General features: G+C 50.3%; 1 protein-coding gene across 5 annotated transcripts; it reads left to right on the plus strand.

Moving 5' to 3' along the window:
- The first annotated feature begins 860 nt into the window (after nucleotides 1-860).
- On the plus strand, nucleotides 861-27,459 carry PYROXD2 (pyridine nucleotide-disulphide oxidoreductase domain 2). 5 transcript variants are annotated; one of them, XM_023511707.1, is made up of 17 exons: nucleotides 861-1,081; nucleotides 4,946-4,965; nucleotides 7,399-7,492; nucleotides 7,566-7,639; nucleotides 12,999-13,154; nucleotides 14,976-15,129; nucleotides 16,984-17,045; nucleotides 17,141-17,238; nucleotides 19,627-19,768; nucleotides 20,174-20,308; nucleotides 21,525-21,597; nucleotides 21,836-21,992; nucleotides 23,968-24,122; nucleotides 24,755-24,861; nucleotides 26,327-26,447; nucleotides 26,948-27,055; nucleotides 27,155-27,427. In XM_023511707.1, the coding sequence occupies exons 1-17, from the start codon at nucleotides 955-957 to the stop codon at nucleotides 27,229-27,231; spliced, it is 1,860 nt and encodes a 619-aa protein (XP_023367475.1). In that variant the 5' UTR covers nucleotides 861-954; the 3' UTR covers nucleotides 27,232-27,427. The 5 variants fall into 5 exon arrangements, with proteins under 5 accessions (XP_023367475.1, XP_003787329.1, XP_023367476.1 ...); XM_003787281.3 differs by lacking the exon at nucleotides 26,948-27,055 and having other exon boundaries at nucleotides 27,155-27,459; XM_023511709.1 differs by lacking the exon at nucleotides 4,946-4,965 and having other exon boundaries at nucleotides 970-1,081.
- The last annotated feature ends 207 nt before the right edge of the window (nucleotides 27,460-27,666 follow it).

Here is a 27,666-nt window from a genome sequence, read left to right on the forward strand (position 1 = left end):
TAACTCCAGGGGTGCATTTTTTCCCTGCAAGGAGAAAGGTCTGCTCACTAATGGGCACAGAACAAAGGGGCTCCTAATTCAAGACAGGCCAAAGGGAGGGTAAGAAGGCACTTTAGCTGAAGATATTTACAGAAGTGATCTCGGGTCCTTGAGGACTCTTGGAAAATGGGAAAGGTGCCAAAAGACAGCCGGGAAATGTCCAGGCCTGCAAAACAAAAAGGCAGATCCCAAGAATTCCAGACAGTGAACTTGCCCCTGAGGCCTCCTGAGATTCTGCAGCAACCTATTAAGTGGTTGTGTTTATGCATCTGGGAGAAAACCCCAGCAACCCCACCCCCACCCCCCAGCAAGATAGGGCCGCCTTTGCGGTATTGCTAAAGGGTCTGGTCATGGTGGTGGTGCTCTGAAGGGTTTGGTAGGCGTGGCTCCTGGAGATGTCAGTGGATATAGGGCAGTCACCACTCCTAGGACTGTGTCACTCACCACCCTTCCCAGCCTGGAGGTTGTGGAGTCAAGCAGAGTCTGGCAGGAGAGTCTCTGTTCTGCTTGTTAGGACTTTGCATTCCTTGATGAGAAGTGCTACAGGGGAGGAGGGGGACCTTTGGAGCCTTGTTCTGGCTTTACCCCCTGCTCCCTGCCCTCCTGAGCCTTAGCACCCTTATCTGTAAAATGAAGTCCTGTGCCCAGCACAGCACCTGCCTGGCACACAGGAACCCTAGTGAATTATCAATTTGGTCTTTGCTCTCCCGTGTCCTGGAGGTGGCAACCCCATCCCTCCACTGCCCTGCACAAATCCAGCAGGGAGGAGCTTGGCCCAAGGCTAAGAATTTAGCAGCTGGGCTGCAGCCCCTCCTCTGGCCTCACTTTCTCCTGGCTCCTCCCCCTGCCTGGGAGGGCACAAAAAGCTGACTGTGAGCAAATTCCTGGCCTAGCGCTGCCCAGCCTGGGGCAGAAATGGCTGCCTGTGGCAGAGGTCTCTGCAGGGCAGTGAGCGCCTCTCCCCGCCCTGCTTGGAGACAAGCTCACTGGGAAGCCAGGGGCAACCTGAAGCCCGAGTATGACGCAGTGGTCATAGGAGCAGGTAAAGTGGGCTGAGCCAAGGCTTGGGGTGGGGGCAGCCTGAGCAGATCCTGGAGGGGCCCTTCACTGAGCCCCAGCGCTCTGTCTCCCTGGGCACCACCTGGCCGGGAGCTTGGGCACGAACAGGGGCTGTGATGGGCAGCCTGGAAGGTCTGGGGCTGGCTCTGCTGTTGACTTGGACTTGCTGTGTGGTGTAGCACAAATGTTTGCCCTCTCTGGGCTTCTCATCTAGAATGACAAAGGAGGAATAGATGACCTCAGGGGTTTCCCCTTATGTCCTGCAAAATTACCTAGTTTATGCCAAGTTCTCTGGGCACCATGGTATGTAAGGCTGGAAAGAAAGATCCCTGAGACGACAGACCAGTGAAATCAAGCCACTCCAACCACCCTGAGTTCTGGCCAACACCTCCTCACCACTGAGGTTACCCACCCCCAAAGGGAACCAGAATCCTTTCTAAAAAGCAGTTAGGAAAAAATAGAACTGAGTCCCAGAGATCCCATTGCCTGTTCACAGAAGGTGATATCTAGTCCCCCCCGCCCCGCTGCCCCATTACCTTGCACCTCTGGGTCATTTAGGGGGTCTGTGCAGTGATCTGTGACACTTTGCTGACTCCCAGACTCAGGGTACCAAAGACTAGTGTGTGACAGGGAGAGGCACTGGGGCTCGGGACCAGGTTGCCTTCCCTGGGGGCTTTTCAGGCACGCTCACAAAAGGCCCCAAATGCATCAGTACCAGTGGCAGGTTTGAAGCAGGTGACCCTTGTCAACAACTTCACAGTTGCATCTGTTCTGACATTTCTTCATTTCTGTATGTACTCAGGGCATTCTTAAACTAACTGGTAGATGTTTACAGTCGCCTTCCCAGAGGAAAATATGTGATGTATGTGTGTACAGGTGTGCATACATGTATACACATTTATTATAAATACTGAAAAGATGTGTAGCACAGTTTTACAAACAAAACATACAATACCCTTAATTTAAATTCTGTGCAGTCAAGTGATTCTCACCAAATGCTTTCTTTGTTTTTTGACAAACTCAGCAGCCAGCCAGTACTTGCAATGATGAATGAGGCTAGTTCCAGAAGGAATGTTTTCAGTACTTTAAAAGAGTAGGATGAAGGTAACACAAGTGAAACAGCAAAGACAGATGTCCTAATTTCATTTCTTATTTAATGATGGGAACAACTTTGCTCAGATAGTACTTTTCTAATAGTAGAAGAATATTTATTCCACTTTTGGTGCTATTTAATTGCAATGTAACAGCTAAGGACAAGTTAAATTTAATCTGCATTATTAGCGTTTTCCCATCACTTTCTTCAGCCTAACGATCAACAAAACAATGAATCAAGCCCTGATGTGTACTGTCAGATGGTTACAGTGGTGTAAATACTGCCACCATAGCCTTTCTTGTTCCCAACATGAGGTCACTGAATGTGGGCATTTGGGAGGGACATGCAGTTGTTGTCTGTCACGTCTATCATCTAAATATGTATGTAGAGGCAAATGACTGCAAGAGGATAGATAATAGTCAAATATTGTCAAATAATTAGGAGTGGTAACTTTTGAGTATTACTCTTGTTTTTAATTAATTTGTTCAATTCTAAGTTCATATAATTTAGTTTATAACAATAGCTGCTTGACAACCAGTGCATAAACACTCTGGGCTGCTAGGAACCTTCTCCAGCACCCCGGGACTGGGCTCAGGAAATGAAAGTGCCCCAGGCCTCTTAGCCTCAGGGAGGGCCCCCTACCTCCTCCTGCCCTTGGGCACAGCTTGCCCCTTCTGTCTCCTAGCAGGGAAGCTTGACTCCAGGTCACCAGCTGCCTTGTGACTTGCCCACAAGCCTGAGTCTCAGTGTGAGACCTTGTCCTTGCCATGGTTTGTGTAATTGCTAAACATAACATAAAGCCTAGTTTAAAGGCATTTGGGGCCTGTGTGAGGAACAGAGCGACATCTTCTGAGATGAGGGTTATCTCTGCTTCCCTGAAGCCATACTAGTACTCAGAGCCTCCTTTGACTGAATGAGCATGAGAATGACAGAGGAGCCTGTTAAAATGCAGGTTTCAGGCCTCATACCTGGTGATTAGAGCCACCAGGTGTATAGAGCCACCCTCTATGAATGACTCTGCAGATGGCTATTGCCCAGGACCCCTGCAGGCAGCCTGAGGAGGAGCTGAGTCTGCAGCTTCAGGCCCCTTGCCAGGGTAGCAGTCTGACCAGAAGCCACAGGAAGGCTCTGCCAGGCCTTGGGGCAGGAGTCCTGGGTTGCTGGTCCTCAGCTTTTGTCGTTTGAGGTCTGCACATCTGTGTGCTATGTGCCATAATTAAACTGGACCCAGCTGCTTATGAGACTATTCATTTTCCAAGATTGGTGATTGGTACCAATTAAAAGACAAATAGCTGCCATTTATTGGGGTGACAGCCACTTCACCAGGTCCCTGGTGCCCCCTCTGTTTTATATATAAAGAAGCATAACACTCAGGGCAGCTGAATGACTGCTAGGGCCTAGCCTTGGTGAATGGCAGGAGCCAGGTATCGTGTGAATTTGAGAGGAGGGCTTTTCAAACCTCAGGGTCAATCCACTCATGAGTCCCAACCAGCATATTGTTTTAACTTTCTCACGAACATTTTCAAAAGTGCATAAAAATAGAGTATATCAACCAGCGCATTTTAAGATGAAACATAACCAAATAGACCATCACATGCTTCTCACCTGGTAAGAGTTAACATTACTTCATGAAATTTTATATGTACATGTGTGCCGGATCACAGTGTAAAATACATTTCTTCCTGTGGATTGTGGTTAAAGAGGTTTGGAAAACTTGGTTTTAGACATCTCTTTACTAGATGAGAAGTTGGCTTTGTGACCTCTCGAGTTGTGGGAGTCTCCACGTGGGAAATTTAAACCAAAATTGACTCATGAAAATCCATCATGTGGGCCATTGCTGCTCCCCTGTTTATGGTCATCAGCCAAGTTAATAGGTAGAGCATTTGATCTGAGTCAATGCTGGACTCAGGTCAGCACTCAGAGAACATGGTCATCTATTGACATCTTCAAAGACACAGTGACCATCTGTCACCAAGGAGAAAGTGGGCCAGGTGTTCCAGACAAGGCCTGCCCCCAACCCCTTGCTGAAAACCACTGGTGCCTGTTCTCTGCCTGCCGATAATTCTCCACCAGCCACTAAGTGGAAGGAAGGCAGGTGTGCTCAGCATGTGGATCTGAGGCCACCTGCATCAGAATGTCCTGGGAGCTTGCAAGAAATCAGGTTCCAGGTCCCACCCCAAACTGCCGAACAGACTCCTGCTCATGACATTTGCATGACTCCCCAGGTGACTTTGAGCTTATGGAAGCTGGGGAAGCACTTGCCACCCACAGGCTTGGTGTTGAACATGGGATCCCAAGCCAAATTCAGGGCTTCAGGCCCAGGGGCGTGCCTGAGCACCCCTGGTTACTCCAGCACACATTGAGGCTGTATGTGTTTACTTCGTTTTGAAGTGTTTATGTTTTATTTTTGGAATGCTGGGGATTGATAAAACAAGTGCATATGAATAAAGCCTTCTTGGGCCCTGGGTAGAGTGATGCAAACCCTGGTGATGCTTCCATCAGACGATCGTGGCTTTCTTCTTGCCCCTCACCCCTCATAGAGCCTCTGACCAAGCCAGAGGGAGAGGACTCCCAGCAGAGCAAGAACCACAGTTTCTGACTCCTCACAACCCAGGTGTTTCATGGGTCAAGCTAGATACTTCTCCAACAAGTGGGCAGGAGCAGGGAGGGAGGGTGACCACACTCCTCCAGGACAGTGTCTGTCTGCCCACTGACCAATGATGCTGTCCTCTCCTCTCCCCTGTCTCGTTACAGGACACAATGGGCTGGTGGCTGTGAGTACCTCTTCCCTGATTCCCCCTTCAGTAAAAGGGCTCTCAGCAACTGTGGGAGGGGTGTGAGGGGGCAGGTGGAATGAGGGCCACAGGGAAAAGGAAAGGTGCTGAGGGGGCCAGGTTGAGTGTGCACCTGCAGTCAGCTGAGGAGCTCATCACAGGCTCCTTTTCTCTCCTCAATGGGGAAAGATGGTTCCCCTGTGGCCTGTGAGAGAGTCGGGAGCTTCCAGAAGCAAGCCTATAAAAAGGGAGGGGCATGTATCTGGCATAGTCTGGGAGCAGGTTGGAGGGGGGAGTTGCCGAGCCCTTGTGTGGAGAGCCCTGTGCCCTCAGCTAGGTCCAGGCCACACGCCCAGCTGGAGTACACAGCTGCCGTGCATCCAAAGTGTGCCCTGGAGACAACAAGGAGCCCAGGCTGGCAGAGGGCCAGGGCCTATGTCCCCAACACAGCTGGCTTCCAGATCCCCAGCTGAGCTGGGCCAGAGTCACCCTCAGGCTGTGCTTTCCAGTCCATTTTCCTCTGGGAGGCCACTGAGGCATCAAGGCCACACACATGGAGTATTGTCTTGAAGCAGTGGCAGCTCTAGAATATCAATGGAGAGGGACTTAAGGGGCTAAGGGACTTATGTTAATACTGTACCTGATCTATCGATTTTACTTTAACATTTTATAGAAATGCAATCAGTAATTTTGAACATTGATTTTATATTTCCCAGTTCTGCCATTTTCCACCTGTGAAGGCTTAGGTGAGTCACTCAAGCCACAGTCAAGTGAGAATAAGGGCAGCCACCCCACAGAGCTGCAGTGATGGTAGAGGGCCATTTGCTGTGAGGATCCACGCGTTCATCCGTGCACAAATGGTGGCTCTTATCATTGGAAGTTCCCAGTGCAAGAAGGGCCAGTGTCAGTGTCAGTGGCCTTCAACCAGAGAGCACCAGGAACACATGCGTAATTCACCACGGTGGCTCAGCACAGGAGAGAGAATGCATCTCGGGGCCTCTGTAGGAAGGAGGGAGAAGGAACCTAATATAGGATTTGAGCTTGGGTTGGTGATTTGAGGAAAGGTCTAAGAAAATGGGGATTTACTGCAGAGTAAATGCCATCTGAAGTGGGGGCAGCTTCATAACTGAGCATCTCCATAAACCAGTGAGTGATTGAAGAGGTAGCAATCACTCATTTCGCCAAGAAGGTAGGCTAGTATTTTGTTGGTGGCACAGAGACCTTGCTTCTGAGCTTGCTTTGTCTCATTTTATCATGGTCTCAGAGTAGCCTTGTTTGAGGGCGTTGATCTGCAAAATAGTTTTATCTAATAGAATATCACAGCCTCCCTCTGCGTGCCAGGCCAGTCCTCAGTGCCAAGGGCTGCTTGATTGTCTTTCTCAGTAAGATATCTTAGGAGTATAGATCCCGGCTTCAGACTGTCCGGTTTCAATTCTCAACACCTCCACTCACCACCTGTGTGAGCCTGAGGCACACTTGCACACTCGCACACTCGCACCCTCCGTGAGCCCCGGTTTTCTCATCTGTGAAATGAAGAGAATCACTGTGCCTGCGCCAGGCTGGTGGGGCAGATTAAATGAGCTTGTGCACTCACAGTGTCTTGCACACCACAGTCACCAAGTGAACTTGTTTAAAAGTCTGACTTCTAAAAGACACCATCCCTGTTGTTGGTGCTAGTAGTGGTGGAAATACCAGCACTTTAGGTCTGTAGACTCCTGGCTAGCTCAGTTCAACAAATATGTACTAATTTTCCACTGAGTACTAGAGAAGAATTAATAGGAACCCTTGCATCATTTTTGTCCCCAAAATAAAGTTCTGCTATAAACAGCTTCATTTACTGAGCATGTCCTATGTGCCAGGGGCCATTTTAAGCCCCACTTAGAGATGAGCTCCAATTAATCCTTGCAGCAGCCTTATAAATGCCAGGACCATTATGATCAGCCCCATTTTTGCATTGAGGAAACTGAGACCAGGTGGGTCAGGTACTGAGGCTGCAGTGGGAAGATAAAATGAGGAGCTGGCCCTGAGCAGTCTGGTTCAGCATGTACAAGTTCAGCCTCAAAGTGAGGCCTCTTGCTGTGTTTATAGGAGAAACAAGGCTGGCTATCTGCCTGGGGGACAGGGTCATCCTGGGCAGGGTGGCAGGATGCAGTATGAGTTCCCAGAGATGACAGGCCTCTAAAAAGGGAAAGTCTCCTTCCGCTGGGGGGTGGAGGGGTAGGAGCAGACATGTTGGACCTTACATAAAATAAAAGACAGCTGGAAAAGTCAGTAGCAGGAAGAGGAAGCAAAGGGAATGGCATTCCCGGATGCAGGAACAGCATGAACCAGGGTGTCATGCCGGCCTGTGGTGAGGAACCTTAGTCGGCAGGCCAGTCCTAGAGGAGCCCAGACATTCCTGAGGGATAAGGAGGGCCCTGTGTACCCCACCAGGCAGCGTACCTGCAGAGACTGGGGGTGAGCACGGCAGTCTTCGAGAGGCGCCATGTGATCGGGGGTGCAGCTGTCACTGAGGAGATCATCCCAGGTGAGCCCCAGTGTGGTTGGGAGGTGCAGGAAGGGTGACCTCTGGTGATGACTTTCATCTGATTTGGTTTCAGGGTTTAAGTTCTCCCGAGCATCCTACCTCCTCAGCCTGCTAAGGCCGCAGATTTACACCGACCTGGAGCTGAAGGTAGGGCCCGCCCTGGCTCCATGGTGGGGGGCAGGTGGCAGTTCTATCTTCCCAGCAGGGTGGAGGTGACTCCCACACCCAAGGTCTCTCTTCTATCTGAGGGTATGTCAATCCCCATGTGGTCTCCCTGCCACAGTCCCATAGTCCGCCCAGTGCCTTAAAGTTGGGAAATCTTATACAACATCAGACCTCTTTGGAAAAGTGAGCTTTGCCAGCCCAGGCACACGTGGCCTTCCTGCCTGAGGCCTCGGGCGCCTGAGAGTGCCCAGCTGTGGCAGGATGCAGCGCCATTTCTGCCCTCGTGGGCCTTCTCAGCAGTCTGAGCTGGAGGCTGCGCTGGGGACTTTCACCTCTCCTGGCTCCTGGGCCATGGAGAGGGGTCCTCTGAGCACTTGTCCACCCTTGTTCACATTTTCAGTCCGATGACCTCTGTCCACAGGCATGCCCCACCTTAGCCCCTCACACCGCTTTCTAAACTCCATCCCCACATTCCTGAAGCTGACTTGGCTTCTCCCTGCTTGGTGCCTCTGTTACCTGCCACTGGGAGGAACTGACCCTTAGAGCCATCTGTCCAAGCAGCCACCACGCACAATACTGCCTGCTCTATTCTAAATTCTAAGTTTGAAGTGAATAAGATGCCCTGCCACTGTTCACAGCTCTTTGTCCTCTTGAACTGGCTCACGTTAAGTTCTTTGAGCCCCTGAGAGAGGGTTCACCCTGGTGCCAGGTCTGGATGAAATCTAGCCAAGGCCCCGCGGTGGGCTGCAGGTCTTCAGTCTAAGACAGGGAAATAGCAGGCCCTGCTCGGTAAAGAGTCACACAACCCGAACCAAAGTCTCTGATAAGACCGGAGAAGGTGGAGACACTGGGCAAAACCATCTAGAACCCAGATGGCCATGAACAATGACCTCAGGTTACCCTCACTGCTCATTATGCCTCCCTTGTAATGTATCAGCTACTAAAAGAAACTCGCCCCAGTGACAGTTTATAAACACCGTGGCAACTCCCAGAAGTTACCTTGTATGGTTTAAAAAGGGCAGGGCCCTTGGTTCCTGGAACGCTCCACTCCTTTCCCAGAAACCTTATGAATAATTCTCCTTCCACTTAACATAAAATTAAACAGAAAATATAAAATAAAACCCCAGAAACTCACAAAGTGCTACTCTACATTGCTGTCAGACAGCCGCCGCCCTATCTGTGGAGTAGCCCCATTTTTTCTTTTCTTCAAGAAATTTGCTTTCGCCTTACTCCGTCAGCTTGCTCCTCAATTCTTTCCTGTGTGAAGCCAAGAACCCACTTGGCCTGTAGGCCTGGTCCCAGTCGTGGGCTCCACTTCCTGTATAAGATCCTTGCTAGACTACAGCAGAGGGCAGTCTGCAAACACACCAGTGTTCAGACGCTGAGGAGTGAGGGGTGGGGCTGGCCCTTCTTTTGACAAACCTAACTCAGGAAAACCAAGAATCACAGAATAGACTATCACCAGATAATTCTCTTTATTTAAAAAACAAAAAAGATAGGGCAGTACCTGTGGCTCAGTAGGTAGGGTGCTGGCCCCATATACCGAGGGTGGCAGGTTTGAACCCGGCCCCGGCTAAACCACAACAAAAAAACAGCCAGGTGTTGTGGCAGGAGCCTGTAGTCCCAGCTACTCGGGAGGCTGAGGCAAGAGAATCACCTAAACCCAGGAGTTGGAGGTTGCTGTGAGCTATGACTACATGACACTCTACTAAGGATGATAAAGTAAGACTCTGTCTCTTAAAAAAAAACAAACAAAGATATTTGCCATAGTGTTCCTTTAACTACAGGGTGTCCCAGAAATTACCCATAAAATCACCATTTATAGGGAAAATGGGGAATTGCAGCTAAATGTACTTTTTTTTTTGAGACAGAGTTTTAATATGTCACCCTCAGTAGAGTGCAGTAATGTCACAGCTCACAGCAACCTCAAACTCTTGGATTTAAGTGATTTTCTTGCCTCAGCCTCCCAAGTAGCTGGGACTACAGGCGCCCACCACAGTTCCCAGCTATTTTGTTGTTGTAGTTGTCATTGTTTGGCAGGCCCTGCCTGGGTTCCCACCCGCCAGCTCCAGTGTATGTGGCTGGCACCCTAGCCACTGAGCTACAGGCACCGAGCCAGCTTAATGTACTTTTATGTACAAAACATACATTACAAAATTTTACAAAGAGGTGGCCAGCGTGTACAGAGGACTTTGTAAATACTTTGTACCGAGTGAGATGGAGTAGTGCTAGTGCCTGCCTCGAGTCTCTCGACCGTGACATTGTTTGTTAATCACCAGCACGGAGTCTGGTGCAGAATGAGGGGCTGTAACTGTCCGCTGTCATTTTTAATCCCAGCCCACGCCCCGACCAGCTTTTGAAACCACTGCGGCAGGATGCTGGGTGCTGTGGTGAGCCTGCCTACCTGGAACGCCTCTGGTTTGGGGCAACTCCAGCTACAATTGTTGGAAAAGCTTTTCTGTTTGTTTTTGTTTCCTTGGGCTTTTGTAAAACTTCTACCGACAGATATCGTTTCTGTCCTCTGGGACCATACTTTGTCTGCAACATAGATCTATTTGTTCAGTCAACAGAATAACTTACTGACTGCTCTGTACCCACGTGTAGGGGACACAGTCATGAGGTAAACAGACAATGCCCCTAACCTCACAGAGCTTACATTCTACTGGGCAGGAAGAGCAAAAACTAAGTATGTGATCAGCCATGTGGTGACACGTGCTTTGGAGAAAAACAATGCAGGTGGTGGGGGCAGAGAGCGCTGAGGTGGTGCGCGGAGGCCTGGCTGATGGGGCAGCTTCTGAGCAGAAACCTCAAAGAGTGGGGAGCAGGCCACGGACCTGGGGAAAGAAGGAACTAGACAGGCAGGACATCGGGTCTGTCTGTGGAGGCAGCACAGGCCCCTTTTGTTTTCTCGGTGCCTCCTTTGAAGAAGTAGCTGTGCTCTTGGAAAGTTCTGTACACTGATCAGATATTTGTAAATCATATTTTAAGTGCCTCGAGGGAACTTCCATTTGAAGTGACCCTGGAGTAAATGAGTCTCAAAAGTAAATAAAATTTTCTGATGTGAATAATTTATCTACTTTATAAGTATGGATTTTCACATAACCATTGCTTTATTGTGTCTTTCTATATTTTAATTATTTATTTCTGAAATGGGGTACTTATAGACTAGTGCTGAGAGCCAGGGCTTTGGAGTCACAGAGTTGTGGTTTTGAAACACAGATTTGCCTCCTGAAGTGAACGTGGGACAAGTTATTTAACTTCTCCGAGGCTCGTTTGTTCTATTTGTACAGGGGGATAGTAGTACCGTTGCATATGTCATGCACTGTGCAAGGATGATTCAAAGGTGGACCGCATATGCGATGGGGTCCCCTGAGGTTATGATGGGTCAGAAAACTCCTGTTGCCTAGTGATTTCATAGCCCTTGTAATATCAGTGCAACACATTCCCCCTGTGTTTGTGGTGATGCTGTGAACAAACCCACTGCACTGCCAGCCATATAAAAGTATAGCACGTACAATGATGTGCAGCAAATAATACTTGATAGTGATAATAAACAACTTCATTACTAGTTTATGTATTTATGATACATACTTATTGTTATTTTAGTGTGTACTCCTTCTACTTATTAAAAAAAAAAAAAAGCTAACTGTAAGCAGCCTCAGGCAGGTCCTCTAAGAGCTATTCCAGAATAAGACAGTGTTATCACAGGACATGGGAGCTGCATGTGTGTCATTGCCCCTAAAGACCTTCCAGTGGGATGAGATATGGAGGTGAAAGATGGCGATATTGATGCTCTTGACCCTGCATAAGCCTAAACTAACGTGTGTTTGTGTCTTAGTTTATAACAATAAAGTTAAAAAAGTCAAAAATTAAAATTTTTGACAATAAAAGCCCATAGAATAAGAATATAAAGAAAGGCTGGGCAAGACGGCTGAAGCCTATAATCATAGCACCCTGGGAGGCTAAGGTTGGAGGATCACTTGAGCTCAGGAGTTCAAAATAAGCCTGAGCTAGAGCAAGACCCAGTCTCTACCAAAAATAGAAAAATTAGCCAGGCATTATAGAGGGCACCTGTAGTCCCAGCTACTTAGAAGGCTGAGGCAGGAGGATCCTTTGAACCCAAGAGTTTGAGGTTGCTGTGAGCTATGATGCCATAGCACTCTAGCCTGGACAACTCTAGCTAGAGTGAGACTCTGTCTCAAAAAAAAAGTATATGAAGAAAAAAATATTTTTGTGTGGATGTACAGTCTGTGCTTTTAGCTAAATGTTAAATGTCTATGAAGTAAACAAGTTACAATAATCTAAGTGAACTTATTATTGAAGAAAGGAAATATTTTTTACAAATTTAGTGCAGCCAAAATGGAGTGTTTGCAAACTCTAGGGTACTGCGCAGTGATGTCCAGGGCCTTCACACTCACTCACTGACTCACCAGGGCAACTTCCAGTCTGGAAGCGCCCTATCCAGGTGTGCAAATTATCCTTTGCATCATTATTTTTATTGTATTTTTTCTGTGTTTAGACATATTTAGATACACAGAACTTACCACCATGTTATAATTGCCTACAGTATTCAGCACAGTCATGTGCTACACAGGTTTGTAGCCAAGGGGCAATGGCCACACCACATAGCATAGGTGCGTAGCAGGCTACACCATCCAGGTTTATGTACGTGCATTCCGTGATTTTCACACAGTGACGCATTTCCCAGAACTTATCTCCATTGTTAAGCAACACATGACTGTACTTACAAAGCTGTTATGAAGTGATCACTGTAAACCCAATACAGTACCTGGCATAGAGTGAGCATGGCATTGTGTGGTGTGGTATGGTGTGGTGTGGTGTGGTGTGGTGTGGTGTGGTATGATGTAGCCTGGTGTGGCACAGTGTAATGTGGTATGATGTGATGTGGTGTGATATGATGTGGCGTGTTGTGGTATGATTTGTCATAGTATAGTATGATGTAGTATGTGTGGTATAGTGTGGTGTGATGTGGTGTGGTATGTGTGGTATGATGTGGTGTGGTATGTGTGGTATGATGTGGTGTGATATAGCGTGGTGTGGTGTGGTATGATGTAGCCTGGTGTGGCACAGTGTAATGTGGTGTGTTGTGATGTGGTGTGGCATGGTGTGGGGTAGTGTGCTATGTTCTATTCTAGGGTGCCTGGGCAAGAGAACTTTTAACACATAAAAACTTATATTTTACAAAACAAGAACCAGGACCACATTTCTTGGGAACCTGCCCAGAGTTACCTAAATGGTCACACCAACACACTCAGAGAAAGGTCACAGGCAGAGGCCACAGATCCCTTAACATGTTGCCTTTACTGTTGGTGTTCTGCAGAAACACGGGCTGAGGCTTCATCTTCGAAATCCCTACTCCTTCAGCCCCATGCTGGAGGAGGGCACAGGGAGCAAGGCACCTCGGTCGCTTCTGCTGGGTGCAGACATGGCGGAGAACCAGAAGCAGATTGCCCAGTTCTCACAGAAGGATGCCCAGGTAGGGTATGCAACCCGTGACTGAGCTCCTCCTCCCTCAAACCCTGCAGGTGGCTCTTTGGAGAAAGTAGGCCTGGCTAGATCATCTGAGAACACTAGTATAAAGGCCATAGGAGCTTGGACAGGACACTCCACCTTCCTAGAGGGCTCTGATGGTGCCAGATCTTGATTTCAGGTGCTACAAAGAGAAGGGAAGGGAGAACAGTGATTAAGACCCTCAGGGAGGCCTCACACCCGAGTGTGGTCAGATGGCCTCCACGTGCTAGATTTCAGAAGGGCACCTACTGGTGTGTCCTTATGCCGTGTGTGCTCATGTCCCTCCTGCTTCCATACAGAATTCCCAGTGGTTATCCACATGAAAGCCAAAGAGAGGATGAGAGATGATCAATTAAGGATAGAATGAACTGGATCAGGAACTTAGGATGAGAGACTTGCAGTTCATTCAATTTGGCATCTCAAGGCATCATCCTGGCAGCTTAAGGCGGGAAAGTATCTGTGAGGGTGTACCAGGCTGGTGAAAGGCAGAGCACACATGGGATGGACAGGGTACATTTTTGGTACATTTTGTTTCTTGGGACTACATATTAGGGATTTGTTGGTAGCTTTGTCTGGATGAGTCACTGGATTCTGGAATGGGCCTGGTACCATTGGTCCTGCAGATACAGAAAGACACTTGGAATGGCCATGTTTGTACCATGTTTGGCTGAATGCATAGTATTAAATCATATCTTGGTAGGGACGCTTTTCTGAGAAGAATGTGGGTTATGTGATCTGTGTACATTGCTTTCTGTCATGTTAATCTAATGTTGGCTAAATCTTAGAGAACACAGACACTCAGCAGTTCCATAATCACCCGGGGAGCTCAGCTTTTTGGAAATGCTTCTCCCATGATTCTTGTGAGCAGAAGCCGGGGACCACCACCCCCATTACCCCCACACACATCCTGCCTGTCTCAGATGTGCTGGAGAGGAATCAGCACAAGTCCTGCAGGACACTGGCAGTGGCCCTGCCACTAGTGACCACACAGGCAGGAGGCAAGGGCCCCCTTCCCATTGTGGAAAGTAAGGAGCCTGATTTCCGGGGTTATCTTTGCATGTTGTCTTATTAAAAGCCACCCCTAGAGAAAGCTGTTTCACTTCATTTTTACCAAGACTTCTCAAATGTATTTCAGCATGGACCTTTTCTTTATGTAACATTTGTTAAAATGCTGTGGCTATATCCGTGGGTAGAGATAGACCAAAATTTAAAGTTCTGGGCTATGAATCAAGGTAGGGCCCTCAGAGGCACAGGCACCATCCCTATTCCTGTGCCTGTCAGGGAAGGAAGGCTCTGTGGTGGGAGCTTGAGGAGTAAGAGGAGGCTTCTATTACTGCATGTGATGAGACGGCAAGTGTGACTTAAGGACTGGAAGAGGACAGATGTCATGCTGGAGGGACAGGTGCTTGTTACCAGCAATACACATTTGTAAAAGTATGGAAGGACAGAAAGAAGAAACTTCTAAGTGGTTTTATGGTGATCACAGAGACCATGCCTCGGGCTACTTTCTGGTTTTCTGTGGCTGACAACATGTTGGCCAGCGTTAGCCCTGGCTCCCTGTCACTATCACAAGCTCTGCTATTACCTGGGATCTCTCTGACCTCCCCTGCCACTCTCTTCCTGGTGTCAATGGACACAGAGCCAGGCTGAGCTACAGTGTGGGTGAGGCCTGTGGAACAGTCAAGGCTCAGCTGTGGGGTATAGCAGGCTGTATGGAGGGCCCAGTGTGAGGGCAATGTCCTTCTGGGGTTCTGGACAGTGGGCCTGACCTCAAGCTCTCTTTCAGGCCTTTCCCAGATACGAGGAGTTCATGAATTGCTTGGCATCAGCCATTGACCCTCTGCTGGATGTCGCCCCCGTGGACCTGACGGCCTTCCAGCGTGGCCCCCTGCTGCAGAGGGTCAGGTCGCTTGCCACCCTCAAACCGCTGCTGCAGGCAGGTGAGTCCACAGTGTAGGCCGCAGGGCATGTGTGGCCTTCATGGAGGTGAGCCCATTCTCAATGCCAGGACTTAAGCCTGAACTGCCAAGGCAGCCTGTCAGTTGTGATCAATTAATAGGCTGTGATTAATTAAAGGTGGCCTGGAGCAATTTATTGAGAAGGTCTGATGTGCCCTAAAAATAGAGCCTAAGACAAAGGTTTACATGTACAAGCAGTTTATTTTGAAGGGTGATCCCAAGGCACAAAAACTGGGGACAGGAGGAGGGAAAGTGGACAGAGAGAAAGTCAGTACCAAGGTATGGCATCACACTAGCCACCACTGTGGGTACCAAGGTACTGGACCCTGCAGCCCGCTCTGAGACGCCTTATAAAATGCATTTGAGAAAAATTCTCAGGAGAGGGAAAGGAAAACACTTATCTATTGGGTTCTGTCCCCCCACTAATACCCACACATCTGGGCTATGCATCTGTGGTGCCAAGTAGGTTTCCATGGGAGTCCTATCATGGTGCCAATGAAGCCCAAGGGAAGAAAACGAAGAGATGCCTTTTCCAGGACTGATGTGAGATGCTCTGGGGTTGCACTGTGTGACAGTGATCAAAGCCTGCAAGGAGCTCGTCACCATGGCCAGGGCTAGAATAGGAGACAGGGGCCAAGAAAAAATTGAAGAGCTGCAACCATAAGAGAAGGATGCTAGATGTGGGCTCAGCAAGGAAAAGATCTGTGATCAATTAGTAATGTCTGCCATGGGTAGCAGAAGGCAAGGTTCACCAAGGATGCTATTATTTTCTACCACCTACTCCACAAGGGTATACATACTACCAATAACCAATCAGTTAGCTATGGCTAAAAAAAAAGAAAAGAACACAAAACTCCAGTGGCACGTTTGTTTCCCACGCATCTGCATGGTAGATGGCTCAGCTGACCTGGCCTGGCCGCAAGCATGTTTGTGGCTGCTCCAGGTACTTTCGTCCTGCTCTCAGAAGCAGCCTGCTGGTCTGGGCATGGACTTCTCACATCAGTGACAGGAGGTCACTGATGTGAGAAACACAGAGGTCAAGCCCGATGTGGAGGCCTCTTTCAAGCCTCAGCTTGTGTCACATCTGCAAACAATCTATTGGCCAAGCTAGTCACAAGGATGAGCCCAGAATCAAGAAGCAAGCAGGCCAACCCAACTATGGTGGGTGGGGGACACTGCAGAGTCACATGCCAAACAGTGTAGAGCCAGTGGAGTAGTCCCCCACAAACGCTACAAGGAGACAGTGCTGCTCAGTGAGCTGTCCAAGGAGCTTGGTGCAAAAACCATGCCATAAACATTTACTGAGCACCTACTATTTGTCAGATCCAAGGCACAGGGGATACCATGGCAGGAGACTGTGATCCCTGCCCTCAGGCCTTAACACCTAGTGACTCTCTAAAACTGTCTGGATCAGGGTCAGAGGAATGGACTAGCCATACTGGCTACTCCCAGGGCATGTGCCACACAGAACTCCGAGTAAAGGAATAAGGTACAAGTTAAAATATTTCCAAAAGTGCCACTAACAATCAAAATGCATTATTAAGTACCTATGCACTTGCAAATGTTTTACATATCTCAATCCTCACAGTAGTCCTTGGGGGTATAAAATATTATTGCCTCTTTTACAGATAAAGAAGCAAGTGCAGAGACATTAAAATCATGCCCAAGGCTGTGCAGCTAGTGAGAGGCAGGGCAGGACTCAAACCACCTGTCCCCCTGCTACACTGCCTCCCGTCAGAAAGACACTGTTCCTACCATTCTTTTATCCCCTGGGACCAGCTCAGAGTGTTTCCTTATTGCTGTCTAAGTTCACATTTTGTGGATCTTCTCTTTTAGGCCGCATCCTGGGGCCCCAGCTTCCCCTATATTACGAGGTCCTCACAGCTCCCATTGCCAAGGTGAGCAGCTGCCCAGCCACCAGCCCAACCAGGTATGAGGGGACCCACTTCCCATTGAGGCCCCTGAGCCCTCTCTCTGCTGGTTTGCTGTCCAGGTGCTGGATCAGTGGTTTGAGTCAGAGCCTCTGAAAGCCACTCTAGCAACAGACGCTGTGATTGGAGCCATGGCGAGTCCCCACACTCAGGGGAGCGGGTGAGTGGGGGCTTCATGCAGGGCACAAGTGGGCACAGAAGCAGAACACATCCCCAACAGAGGAGCGAGCAGTGAGCTCACCCACTGAGCCGAGCTCTAATCACTTCTGTGTGATTAACTTAACCCTCTAACATCCTGAACTATGGTTCAGACAGGGCAAGCGTCTTGCCCAAAGTCACGCAGCTATAGAGTGGCAGAGCTGACTTACACCCGGCTGTCTGAACTCCCCTTCTCAGTAACTGCTCTCTACTGCTTCACTGAGAACAGCCTTTCCTCCAGCTCCCACTGCCATATCTCAACATTAGTGACGGCTTCTTTCCTCCCCTCTCGTCCTGCCCCCACCAACTTCAGTTTCCAACTGAGACCCACATGTCAGCCTTGAGCCCTGCTAGTCCCTCCTCACGGACAGCCAGCAATGCGCCCACTCCACCCTCCACAGACCCTGCACACAGCCGAGCCCTGCCACCAAAAAGGCCCACACTATCTCCTCCCCCACTGCTCCATTCCTGGGCCCTGGGACACTCGCACACACAGACACCCTTGTGTGGATGGGGAGCTGCCTTTCTCTTTGTGGGCTGGGGTGTGTTTACAGCCCAGTCCGAGAGGTGGCAGTCAGACACAGTGAAGTCTGCGCCTTCACAGGGACGGGAATGGGAGGGTGTGGGGGGGAGGTGTGTGTGTATGTGTGGTGTGTGGAGTGTGTGTGAGGTGTGTGTGCATGGTGTATGTGTGTGGTGTATGTATCTGTAATATGTGTGTGGTGTGTGTATGTGGTGTATGTGTGTGCTGCGTGTATGTGGTGTATGTGTGTGGGGTGTGTGTGTACGTGGTGTATGTGTGTATGTGTGTGGGGTGTGTGTGCATGGTGTATGTGTGTGGTATGTGATGTGCACGCGTGGTGTGTGTGTGGTGTGTGTATGTGGTGTATGTATCTGTGATATGTGTGTGGTGTGTGTATGTGGTGTATGTGTGTGGGGGGTGTGTGTGTGCACATCCATGCCCGGATGGAGGCTGCTGCTGTGTTGGGCCATTTCCAGCACACCAGAAGACGCAGCTAGAAGCTGTCAGTGCGGCTTTTCTCCCCAGGGATGAGGGCGCCCTTGTCGTGGTTTTCAGCACTCATTCAGCCAACCCCAGATTCCCCAGGGCCATAGAGAAGGGGGCTTGGCAGCAGTTGCTCCACCTTGGCCAAGCTCTGTGATCAACTGGCCAATCTGGGTCTTCCAGCTGGGGCCTCCTGTCCGTCTGTATCTGGGAGGTCTCCGGGAGGCTCAGCAACTGCCCGGTTTGTAAAATGTGCCTTTAAGTCATTTGCTTCTTCATTAATTCTTTCAAGAAATATTGATGGAGCACTTACCTATGCCAGGTGCTGGGGACAATGTGCAAGGGGCTGGTGGTAAACTGAGTTTAAATCCTAATGGGGGAGACACAGCGCGTGATGACAGTGAAGTGGTGTGAGCATTGTGACAGGAGGCCCAGCAGGGAAACAGCCTGGTGCAGGGCCTGGAAAGGCCTCCACAGGGAAGACACGTTTGCTCCGAGACCGAAAGGACTAGGAGGAGTTAGCTAAACAAAAGATGAGGGGGTGCAAATGCTGGGATTCAGAGAATGTGTGCTCCATCAGAGGAATGAGAGTCCAGTTTGTAGGAGTGTGTGGTATGAGGGTGTGATCAGGGGGCAGCGGGCCAGCAGGCAGGAGCCCTGGAGGCCACTTAGGAGACTGGCATTCCCCTGAGAGCAGCGCTGAGCAGATGGGGCTTTGGAAGGAGGTGAAGAGCCAGGAGCGTGGTGCGTGGTTGGGTTTTGAGATAAGGCCCCTGTGTGGATAAAGGTCCGCAGGGGAGGAAGAGCAGGAGAAGGTGGTCAGTGAGGGCGTTGCTGCCGCAGTGTGAGGAGGAGCAGCGGCAGGGCTCGGCTGTGTGCAGGGCTTGTGGAGGGTGGATGGAGTGGGCGCGTTGCTGGATGTGAGGAGGGACTAACAGGGCTCAAGGCTGACACGTGGGTTTCAGTTGGAAACTGAAGGCACCTTTCTCTAGGACAGGGAGGACGAAAGGAGAAACAGGAATGGGGAAACACTGGGGCTTTATTGATGCCTGCCAGAAAAGCATCCAACTGTGGGCAGCTACACATAGGGGCTGGGGATCCGGAGAGCCCTGGAGCAGCAGGTTTGGTGTCACTGCCAAGTCATCAGTGATAAAGCTGCACACATAGATGCATTTGTCTAGGGAGAGGGTGTGGCGAGAGAAGGCAGAGGGCTTTCTTGAGTACTTGGGCTCATTGAAGGCCAATGGAAGAGGGCTGGGTGGGGCAGGGACAGCCAAGGTCAGGATGGAACTCCAGGAGATTAAATCCTACCTCCAGGCCCTGACTCAGGTGCTCTGTCCTCAGGTATGTGCTGCTGCATCACGTGATGGGGGGCCTAGAAGGGATGCGGGGGGCTTGGGGCTACGTCCAGGGGGGCATGGGTGCCCTTTCTGATGCCATTGCCAGCTCAGCTACCACACATGGAGCAAGCATCTTCACTGAAAAGGTGAGAGGCCTCCCCTCCAACTCTCCCCACTTATTGGCAGGATCCCAGGGCAGAACTGGGATTTGGAAGCTTCCTTGTTTTGCTGGTGAATGAGATGGGGGTCTGAATCCAGGGACTGAGGTTGCATGGGCTGTTAGTGGCTGAGCAATTGCCAATGAGGTCTCAGTTCTTCTGACCATCCCCTTCGAGTTTGCTGGTCACTAACGAACATTTGGGCTGAGCCTGCATATTGGAGGGGGGGCTGGGCTGAGTCTTTGTCAAGAAACTGTAGAACCTGGTGGGGTGGATTTGGGATGCGGAAGCTGTGAGTGCCTGAGAGCAGCACAGACTGTGGAAATCCCATGAGATCCTCCCTGGATTCCCCTTCCTGGGTAGTTTCTGGAGCCTCTTTCTGGTGGGCTCTAGGCTGTGGCTAAAGTACAGGTGAGCAGTGATGGCTGTGTTCGAGGAGTGGTGCTGCGAGACGGCACGGAAGTGAGGAGCAAAGTGGTGCTGTCCAACGCGTCACCGCAGGTCACCTTCCTAAAGCTGGCACCGCAGGTGAGGAGGGTGTGTGCAGGTGAGATGTTGCCAAGACAGGTGGGAAACCCAGTGCCTCAGGGTGCCAGATTCGGTACAGCCTCTCTACTTGGGGAAGCAGGCGGGTACTGGGCAGGTGGTGAACAGGAAAGAAGCTTCACAGGTGAGGAGAAAGGGACGAGAGGTGAGGTGACTGGTGCCTGATTTTCAATCCATAGTTATTTCCACAACCTTCCTACTATCCTGGTTCCTTCCCTCTCACCAACTTTGCTTTCACTGTTTGTAGTGATTATCTATGGTAATATTAATGATTTTAAATAATCAGTTAACAACCACAACATTTCTGGGCATAAAACAAGAAATATTAGCATCCAGAGCTGGATAATTGGTCTGTCGTGCATGAATCCAGCTACTCTGGGCTTACTCATGCCTGTGTAGTCAGCTGTGGGTCTGCTAGTTGGCTCTGCTGATCTTGGCGGGACTCATTCATTTGGTTGTCAGAGGCTGGTCCAGGATGGTTTCTGCTGGAACAATACGGGTAACTCAGCCCCACTCCATGAGTCTTTCACCCTCCAGCTCAGTAGTCCAGGCATGTTCTCGGGCTCTGGCAGAGGACAAAAGCAAGCAAGCTCCATCATGCGAGCATCATATTGCTTGATCTCTTTACATCACATTTGCTAGCATTGGCTAAATCCAGTGTCATGGCTGAGCTCAGAGCCAGAGTGGGAGGGTGCCATAAAGTTACATGGAAGAAGGATGTGCATAGAGGGAGGGTGAGTGTTTTGGGCAATTTGTGCAGGTGAGTATGCCTTTCCTGTCCCTTAAAGATATAGTAACATGTATATGAGCATAAAGCTCCCAACCATTCTTGGTGCTGTTTTTAGAATAGGGCACAACTTTTCTGAGTGACTCCACTAATAAAATTGAACAAATATCAGTGCAAAGAAAAGATGCTTGCAAACCACAGGCCCTGTCCCAGGCAGGAAGAGGTGTGAGCTATCTCAGTCAGGACTGCTGGCAGAGCACGAGGAAGAAGTGGTTGGCACTGAGCAGGAAGGGATCCAGGAAGACTTCACAGAGGAGGTGATTTCAGCTGAGCTCTGAAGGATAAAGAGCATTTCTGGGGTAGAGGTTGAGGGACCTCCCTGAGCAAAGGAGGAAGGAAGGAGGAAGGAAGGCATCTTCCCACGTGGGGCCTTGGACATCTCAGGCCTTTCTCAGAGAGTTCTTCTTTCAGGAGTGGCTTCCTGAGGAATTCGTGGAAAGAATCTCTCAGCTGGACACCCAATCTCCTGTTACCAAGATCAACGGTAAGAGGCACAGCAGACTGAAGGACCGTCTCCTTTGACATATCTGAGTGGGGAACCTCCAAGTCTGGGAACGACTGGCCTCGGCCTCATCTCCATTCCCCCCTCCAGCTTGCCCCCAGTTTGAAGGTGAAATCTTGCTCGTGTTTTCCCACTCCTAGTCCTCCACTTGGGGGAGCAGGTGCCTGCTGCAGAGGGAGGACCCTGGCAGCTGACACCTGACTCCTCTTTGGCCCCTCAGTGGCTGTAGACAGGCTGCCCAACTTCCTGGCGGTCCCCAATGCCCCGGGGGGCCAGCCACTGCCCCATCACCAGTGCTCCATCCACCTGAACTGTGAAGACACTCTCCTCCTCCATCAGGCCTTTGAAGACGCCATGGATGGCCTGCCTTCCCACAGGTGGGGGCCCTGAGCTCACTGTCCCCGACGTTGTCACACCTGGGCCTGGGGTGGCAGATGGCTGTCCATGTTTAGACACAGAAAAGAGTGGCCTCTTTCATCCACTGTTAAATTTTCACAATGACTTAGGATCTTCCTGAATCCATATTTAAATTCTAGGGATAGGAGTGCATCCCTCAGATAGGCAAGAAATCTGAGGAGCAGGGCAGGTAAGGGGTGAAGAACAGGACATGTCAGGAGTATCATAGGTTTGTGGAAAGGGCATAGCGCTGCAGGGGACAGCACTGGCACTGGGGAAGAAGAGAAGAAAATGCATCCTGGGGGAGAAGAGGACTTATAGCCCATCAGAGGGTACACACCCACCCAGTTTACTATTCCGTGTCATCTCTTATTTCTGATAAGCTGCCCCCATGCAAAACTTCCAAAAGCATTTCCTGTCTCCCGCTATCCTCTGGAAATAGTCAGGGACGGACGCTGTAGGGCAAACACCTTTCCATCCTGTCCATTGTCTAATAACCCGTTCTGTGCCAGGCTTGGTACTAGGTATGGGTTGGAGAACTGGGGTGGGGAAGGGCATGAAACCAACACAAAGTTTCTGATAAGACAGGTGCAGGAGTGTTCATAGCACATGGGGAAGAAGGGAAGAGGGTGAAGTTCATTTATCCCTTCATGACTATTGTGGGGCACCTCCTCTGTGCCAGGCTTGGCTCAGGTACCTGGACACAGGGCAGCCAGCAAAGTCAACAAGGCCTCTGCCTTGGGTCACTGACCTCCCGGGGGGAGGCAGGATTTTTAACAAGCAGGCACTGATGGTGAACACTACAGCTTTGCTGTCCCTTGTAAGACATCAGAAGGAAGGGAGAGTACAGATCTTGTGGGCATCTGGGGAAGAGTGTCAAGACAAAGGGAAGGTCAGGGGCAAAGCCTGGGGCAGGAGTGTGCTGCTGTACTGGAGGCCTAGGGATGAGGCCAGAGGGGCTAGAGAGAAAGAATTTGGAGTGAAGGGTCTGAGAAACTGCCTCTAGATCCTGCAAGGTGTCATCAACTACTCTCGGCTTTTAGTCCAGGGGAATTTGGGCAAAGTCTGACTCCTGCTGTAAAATGGCCACTCTGGCCACTGCATGGAGAAGGCTGAGCATCTGATGCAACTGGGTGCTGCTGCAGAATCTAAGGGAGAGAGGACAGTGGCTTGGACCAGGAGTGGGGGGCAGCGGAGGTGGTGAGAAGTGGCCAGATACTGGCTGTGCTAGGAAGGTGAAGTCTACAGGATTTGCTGCTGGACAGCAAGTGGGTGAGAATGAAAAAGAGGAGTGAAGGCTGTGGGGGAGGGTACCAGGCACTAGGGTTTGAATAAGTTACCTCTGAGGTGCCTGTTGCCTGGTAGACTCCCAGTTCAGACAGGGCAGTGTGACTGTGGGGTGCAGGTGAAGGGGCCCTTCACATGGCTTTGGAGGATGATCGCATTTGGAGATCAGAGGGGAGGATGTGCTACAGATAGAAAAGGCGTGGCGCCCAACGGTGGGAGGGGCAGGTCATGGTTCTGCTGGGTGTTGGGGCAGCCCCAGCAGCTGTTTTAATTGGCTTGCTCAAGAAAAGGTAATCAGGCATCTTCAGTTGGGTTGAAATCTGGCTGCCTGAGCACCTGTATCCTAGGCCTAGCCCCTCTACACTTGTGTTTGTGTTGTCTATCTGGACCCTGGAGACATTTGGTTTGGGAGCCCTGATTGGAGCACGGGCGGTGCGGTGAAGGAAGGCAAGGACAGGATATGCACCCAGGGGCTGGACATGGCCAGGCTCCTGAGACACTTCTGCCTCAGTGTGCTAGTGGCCACTAAGCCTGTCAGTGAACAAATGCTATGGCTGTGCAGTGACAGTCACCCAGCATTGGTGTCCTCTCAGGGCCATCCCAGAGCCCTTTCCCCCAGGACACTGCTGCTTGTTGCACCTGACCTTCTATCTTCCCTGCTGGCCACAGGCCTATGATTGAGCTGTGCATCCCCTCCTCGCTGGACCCCACCCTGGCTCCCCCTGGCTGCCACGTCATCTCCCTCTTCACTCAGTACACACCCTACACACTGGCTGGAGGCAAGGTCTGGGACGAGCAGGAGAGAAACACTTATGCAGACAAAGGTAAAGGGGCCACACTGTCCTGTCTCCAGAGCATCAGGGGGCCAGGCAACCCACTGGGCCCTCTCCTTCTTACTGCCCCATCAGGACTGACACATGTGGGTACTGTCCCACTGGGAGAGGAGGTCTCCCAGCAACCTCAAGTCGACATAGTGAGTGTCTGCTGGAGTCAGGTGCTGGGCCAACAAGCCAAAAAGACTATGCCTCATTGACATAGTTACTGCCCTCATGTGCATAATCTAGTGGGGGAGACTAAGAAAGGTTTTAAAGGATGAATAGGAGTTGGCCAGACAAAAGAAACAGCTTAAGCAAAGCTATGAGATGACAAATTCTTCAAATATTCAAGAGTAGACAAGTGATTTTGTGTTTAGGGTTGGGGTGAGGGGGTAGGAAAGACTGGGGGGCTGGCCTGGCCCATTCAAAGATCTTTGGGATAAATTATTCATATTTGTCTGGGGACTGATCTTTGTTTTTTAATTTTTTTCTTATTGAGGTATAATTTGCATATGATAAAATGAACCCTTATTAGTATATATTGATAAAAATGCATGTTAGTAAATTCACCAGGTTGTACAACTATAATGCCTCCCCTCTTCCTCCCACCCCCTCATTTCTTTGTTGTGTGGCCCCCCTAGTGTTTGACTGCATCGAGGCCTATGCCCCTGGCTTCAAGGCCTCTGTGGTAGGTAGAGACATCCTCACGCCACCAGACTTGGAGAGAATCTTTGGGCTTCCTGGAGGGGTGAGTGTGAGCCTGGGGATCTCCCCATATCTTCTATCTGCATCCCCACTGCCTAGCTGTACCCTCTTTGGCTCTATCTTGTCCCTCCAAAGCCAGCTTGCATCAGGAAGGGAGGACAATGGCTGATGCCAGGGCTTAGGGGGACAGTGAGGTGGCCATATCTAAGGAAGAAGGCGAAGCAGGGACACGTAGATCCAGGCCACACGGACCCAAGTCCCTGGGACCATGGCCCTCTGCCTCAGCGCCCACGCCACCTCTCCCATCTAGCCTTCTTCAGAGGGAGCACCCTCCTGGAGGCAGCATGTGCTCAGATTCCGCTTCAGTTTATCAAAATCCAGAGACAGGAGGCGGGGGCGGGGAGGGGGCAGCTAGGGGGCTGTGTCTATTTGCCTCATGTGGCTACTGAGTGCTAAGGCGGTCCTAGGCTAAAGTAAGATGTGTTGCCAGTGTAGAACTCACCCAACCGGCAGAGACAAAGTATGGAAAATCTCTTCTTATTAGTTTTCATATTGATTACATGTTGAAATGGTAATTTTTAAATATATTTGGATATTAAGTAAGATGTATTACTGACATTAATTTCAGCAGTCTGCTTCTCCCTTTTAACTGTGGCTACCAGTAAACCTAAAATTACATATGTGGCTCTGTGTCTCACTGGACCGCGCTGTCTCACATGCAGAGCAGAGAAGCTGGGCGGCAGGGTGGGAGGCGCGGATGGGGGTGGAGAGTGGGGCAGGTGGCTCGAGCAGTCTGGAGGGGCCATCTGTAAGGGAGCTGAGGGAAAGAAGGGGGTGTCAGCCACTGAGGCACAGAGGTGGGGGAGGGGGGCTCATGGAAAGGCCATGGGCTCAGCTGGGACAAGGTAGGAGTAGGGAAGACAACCCCATGATGACGTCCCGCAGACTTTGGTCATCTTGTCCAGACCTCCCCTCAGGTCTGACCTTCCTCTTGCCCCACCCTGCCTCCCTCTTGCCTTGGGGCTTGTCTGAGCCAGTAGTGCAGATCCACAGCCCCTCCATCTGCCTTTTACTATGACCCTGCTGGAGCTTGAACACCAGGGGTCAGGCCCAGGTGGATACCTTGCCCAAAGAAACATGTTCCAGCAAAAGCATGTGCCAGCAGCCAACACAAGTCAAACTCTTTTATTTTTCATCAGAATGACTGAGATTCACAGTCCACAGAAAACCCTTACAATCACTTTTTTTCCCATTAACTTTCCTCTTGCTCTGAAGATGTGTCCCACCCTTCTTTCTTCCTGAAAAATGCTCCTGGAAACCCCCCACAGCAGCCCTAGGACATGTGTTCAGTCTGTCTCATCACCTTTCCTTTCCTTATTTTAATAACCAAAAAATACCCTGGAAGGAAAAAGAGCTTTCCTTGGAAGACAGGGCGGGGGAGGAAATCCAGCCAGGGCAGTGACAGCTGCAATGCTCCTGTGTTCATGACAGTGGCCCTGCCTCCACAGAACATATTCCACGGTGCCATGTCCCTGGACCAGCTCTACTTCGCCCGCCCTGTGCCCCTGCACTCTGACTACCGCTGCCCTCTCCGGGGACTGTATCTCTGTGGCAGTGGGGCCCATCCCGGTGAGTGACCCAGGGCCCCACTTCCCTTTGTGGGCTGGGGGGCTCATATTGGTCATAGGCATGCAGGGGGAGGGAGGAGATGATCAAGGAGGGAGAGAGAGAGGGAGGGCGATTGGGAGTATGGGCCCCCACCACAGCAAGCCCCCCATGCTCAGAGTTCTCTGTACACAGTGAGCACACAGCAGCACCCCTCCCAGACCAGTTGTCCCCCACTGTGCTTGTACATCCCCTCAAGAGGCCCCAGGGTGTGTGTCTGTGTGGGGCCTCTCTCCACATTCCAATTATAAGTTACGAGAACCCCGTATCCCTAAGTTCCCTGTCCATATGTTAGACCAGGAAGGATCTTTCTCTAACATGTCTAAGCCTAACTGCTCTTGCTGGGGCTACCTTTTGCTTCACCTGGACCCTTTCTCTGAGCTCTGTGAGCATCAGCCTCCCAGAAAGGGTCTGTGCTTCTCCCCTCGGGGCCTTATTCTCACATTGTAATTTCTCGAGCTAAGTGTCCGACCATCCAGCATATAGACTCTCAGACTTGGAACTGTGGACCTGGACCCCTTTGGAGCAAGAAACCTGGAGGGGGCCAGGATCTGCTGTAATAGGTGTCCCAGGTGATTCCACTGCATCGTCACTGGCCATCTGTAAGCCCTGCCCTCACTGTTCCCAGGGGGTTTTAGCAGGACCTTGGTTCATAGCAGATTCCCTTCTAGGAGGAGGTGTCATGGGAGCCGCTGGACGAAATGCAGCCCACGTGGTCTTTAGTGACCTTAAGAGCATGAGACCTTGACCCAACTCTGACCCAGAAAGAATTCGCCCCTGAATTCTAAGTGCTCCACTGGTCAGCTTCCCAGGAAGCTCAACTACAAAGGATATTGCTTGACACAGCCAAGTCCTCCAGGCTCAAGCCATTATTTTAGAAGAAACTTAAGTTACTTTTAGTCCAAGTTAACCTTGCACCCCATGCCTCCATGAATGAACTAGTGTGTTTTATTAAAAACAGTATTTCATACAGATAGTTTGCTCGTATTTTTTCTATGTAGGACTATGTAATTATAGGTGGGTAGACTTGTTTGGGATACTCAGCATTCTCATGAGATCAGCTGGAAAAGGTCCATGTGATGGTGACCCACGCATCCCCTTTTCATTGGCTGGGGCCCCCACTACCTGCTACTGAAGGACGGTCCTGGTGAAGCCCAAAATAATTTATTGATATATGTGGATA

This window comes from Otolemur garnettii, unplaced genomic scaffold, assembly GCF_000181295.1.
Source record: "Otolemur garnettii isolate 467f Iridium unplaced genomic scaffold, OtoGar3 scaffold00021, whole genome shotgun sequence".
In the NCBI taxonomy this organism is placed as follows: domain Eukaryota; kingdom Metazoa; phylum Chordata; class Mammalia; order Primates; family Galagidae; genus Otolemur; species Otolemur garnettii.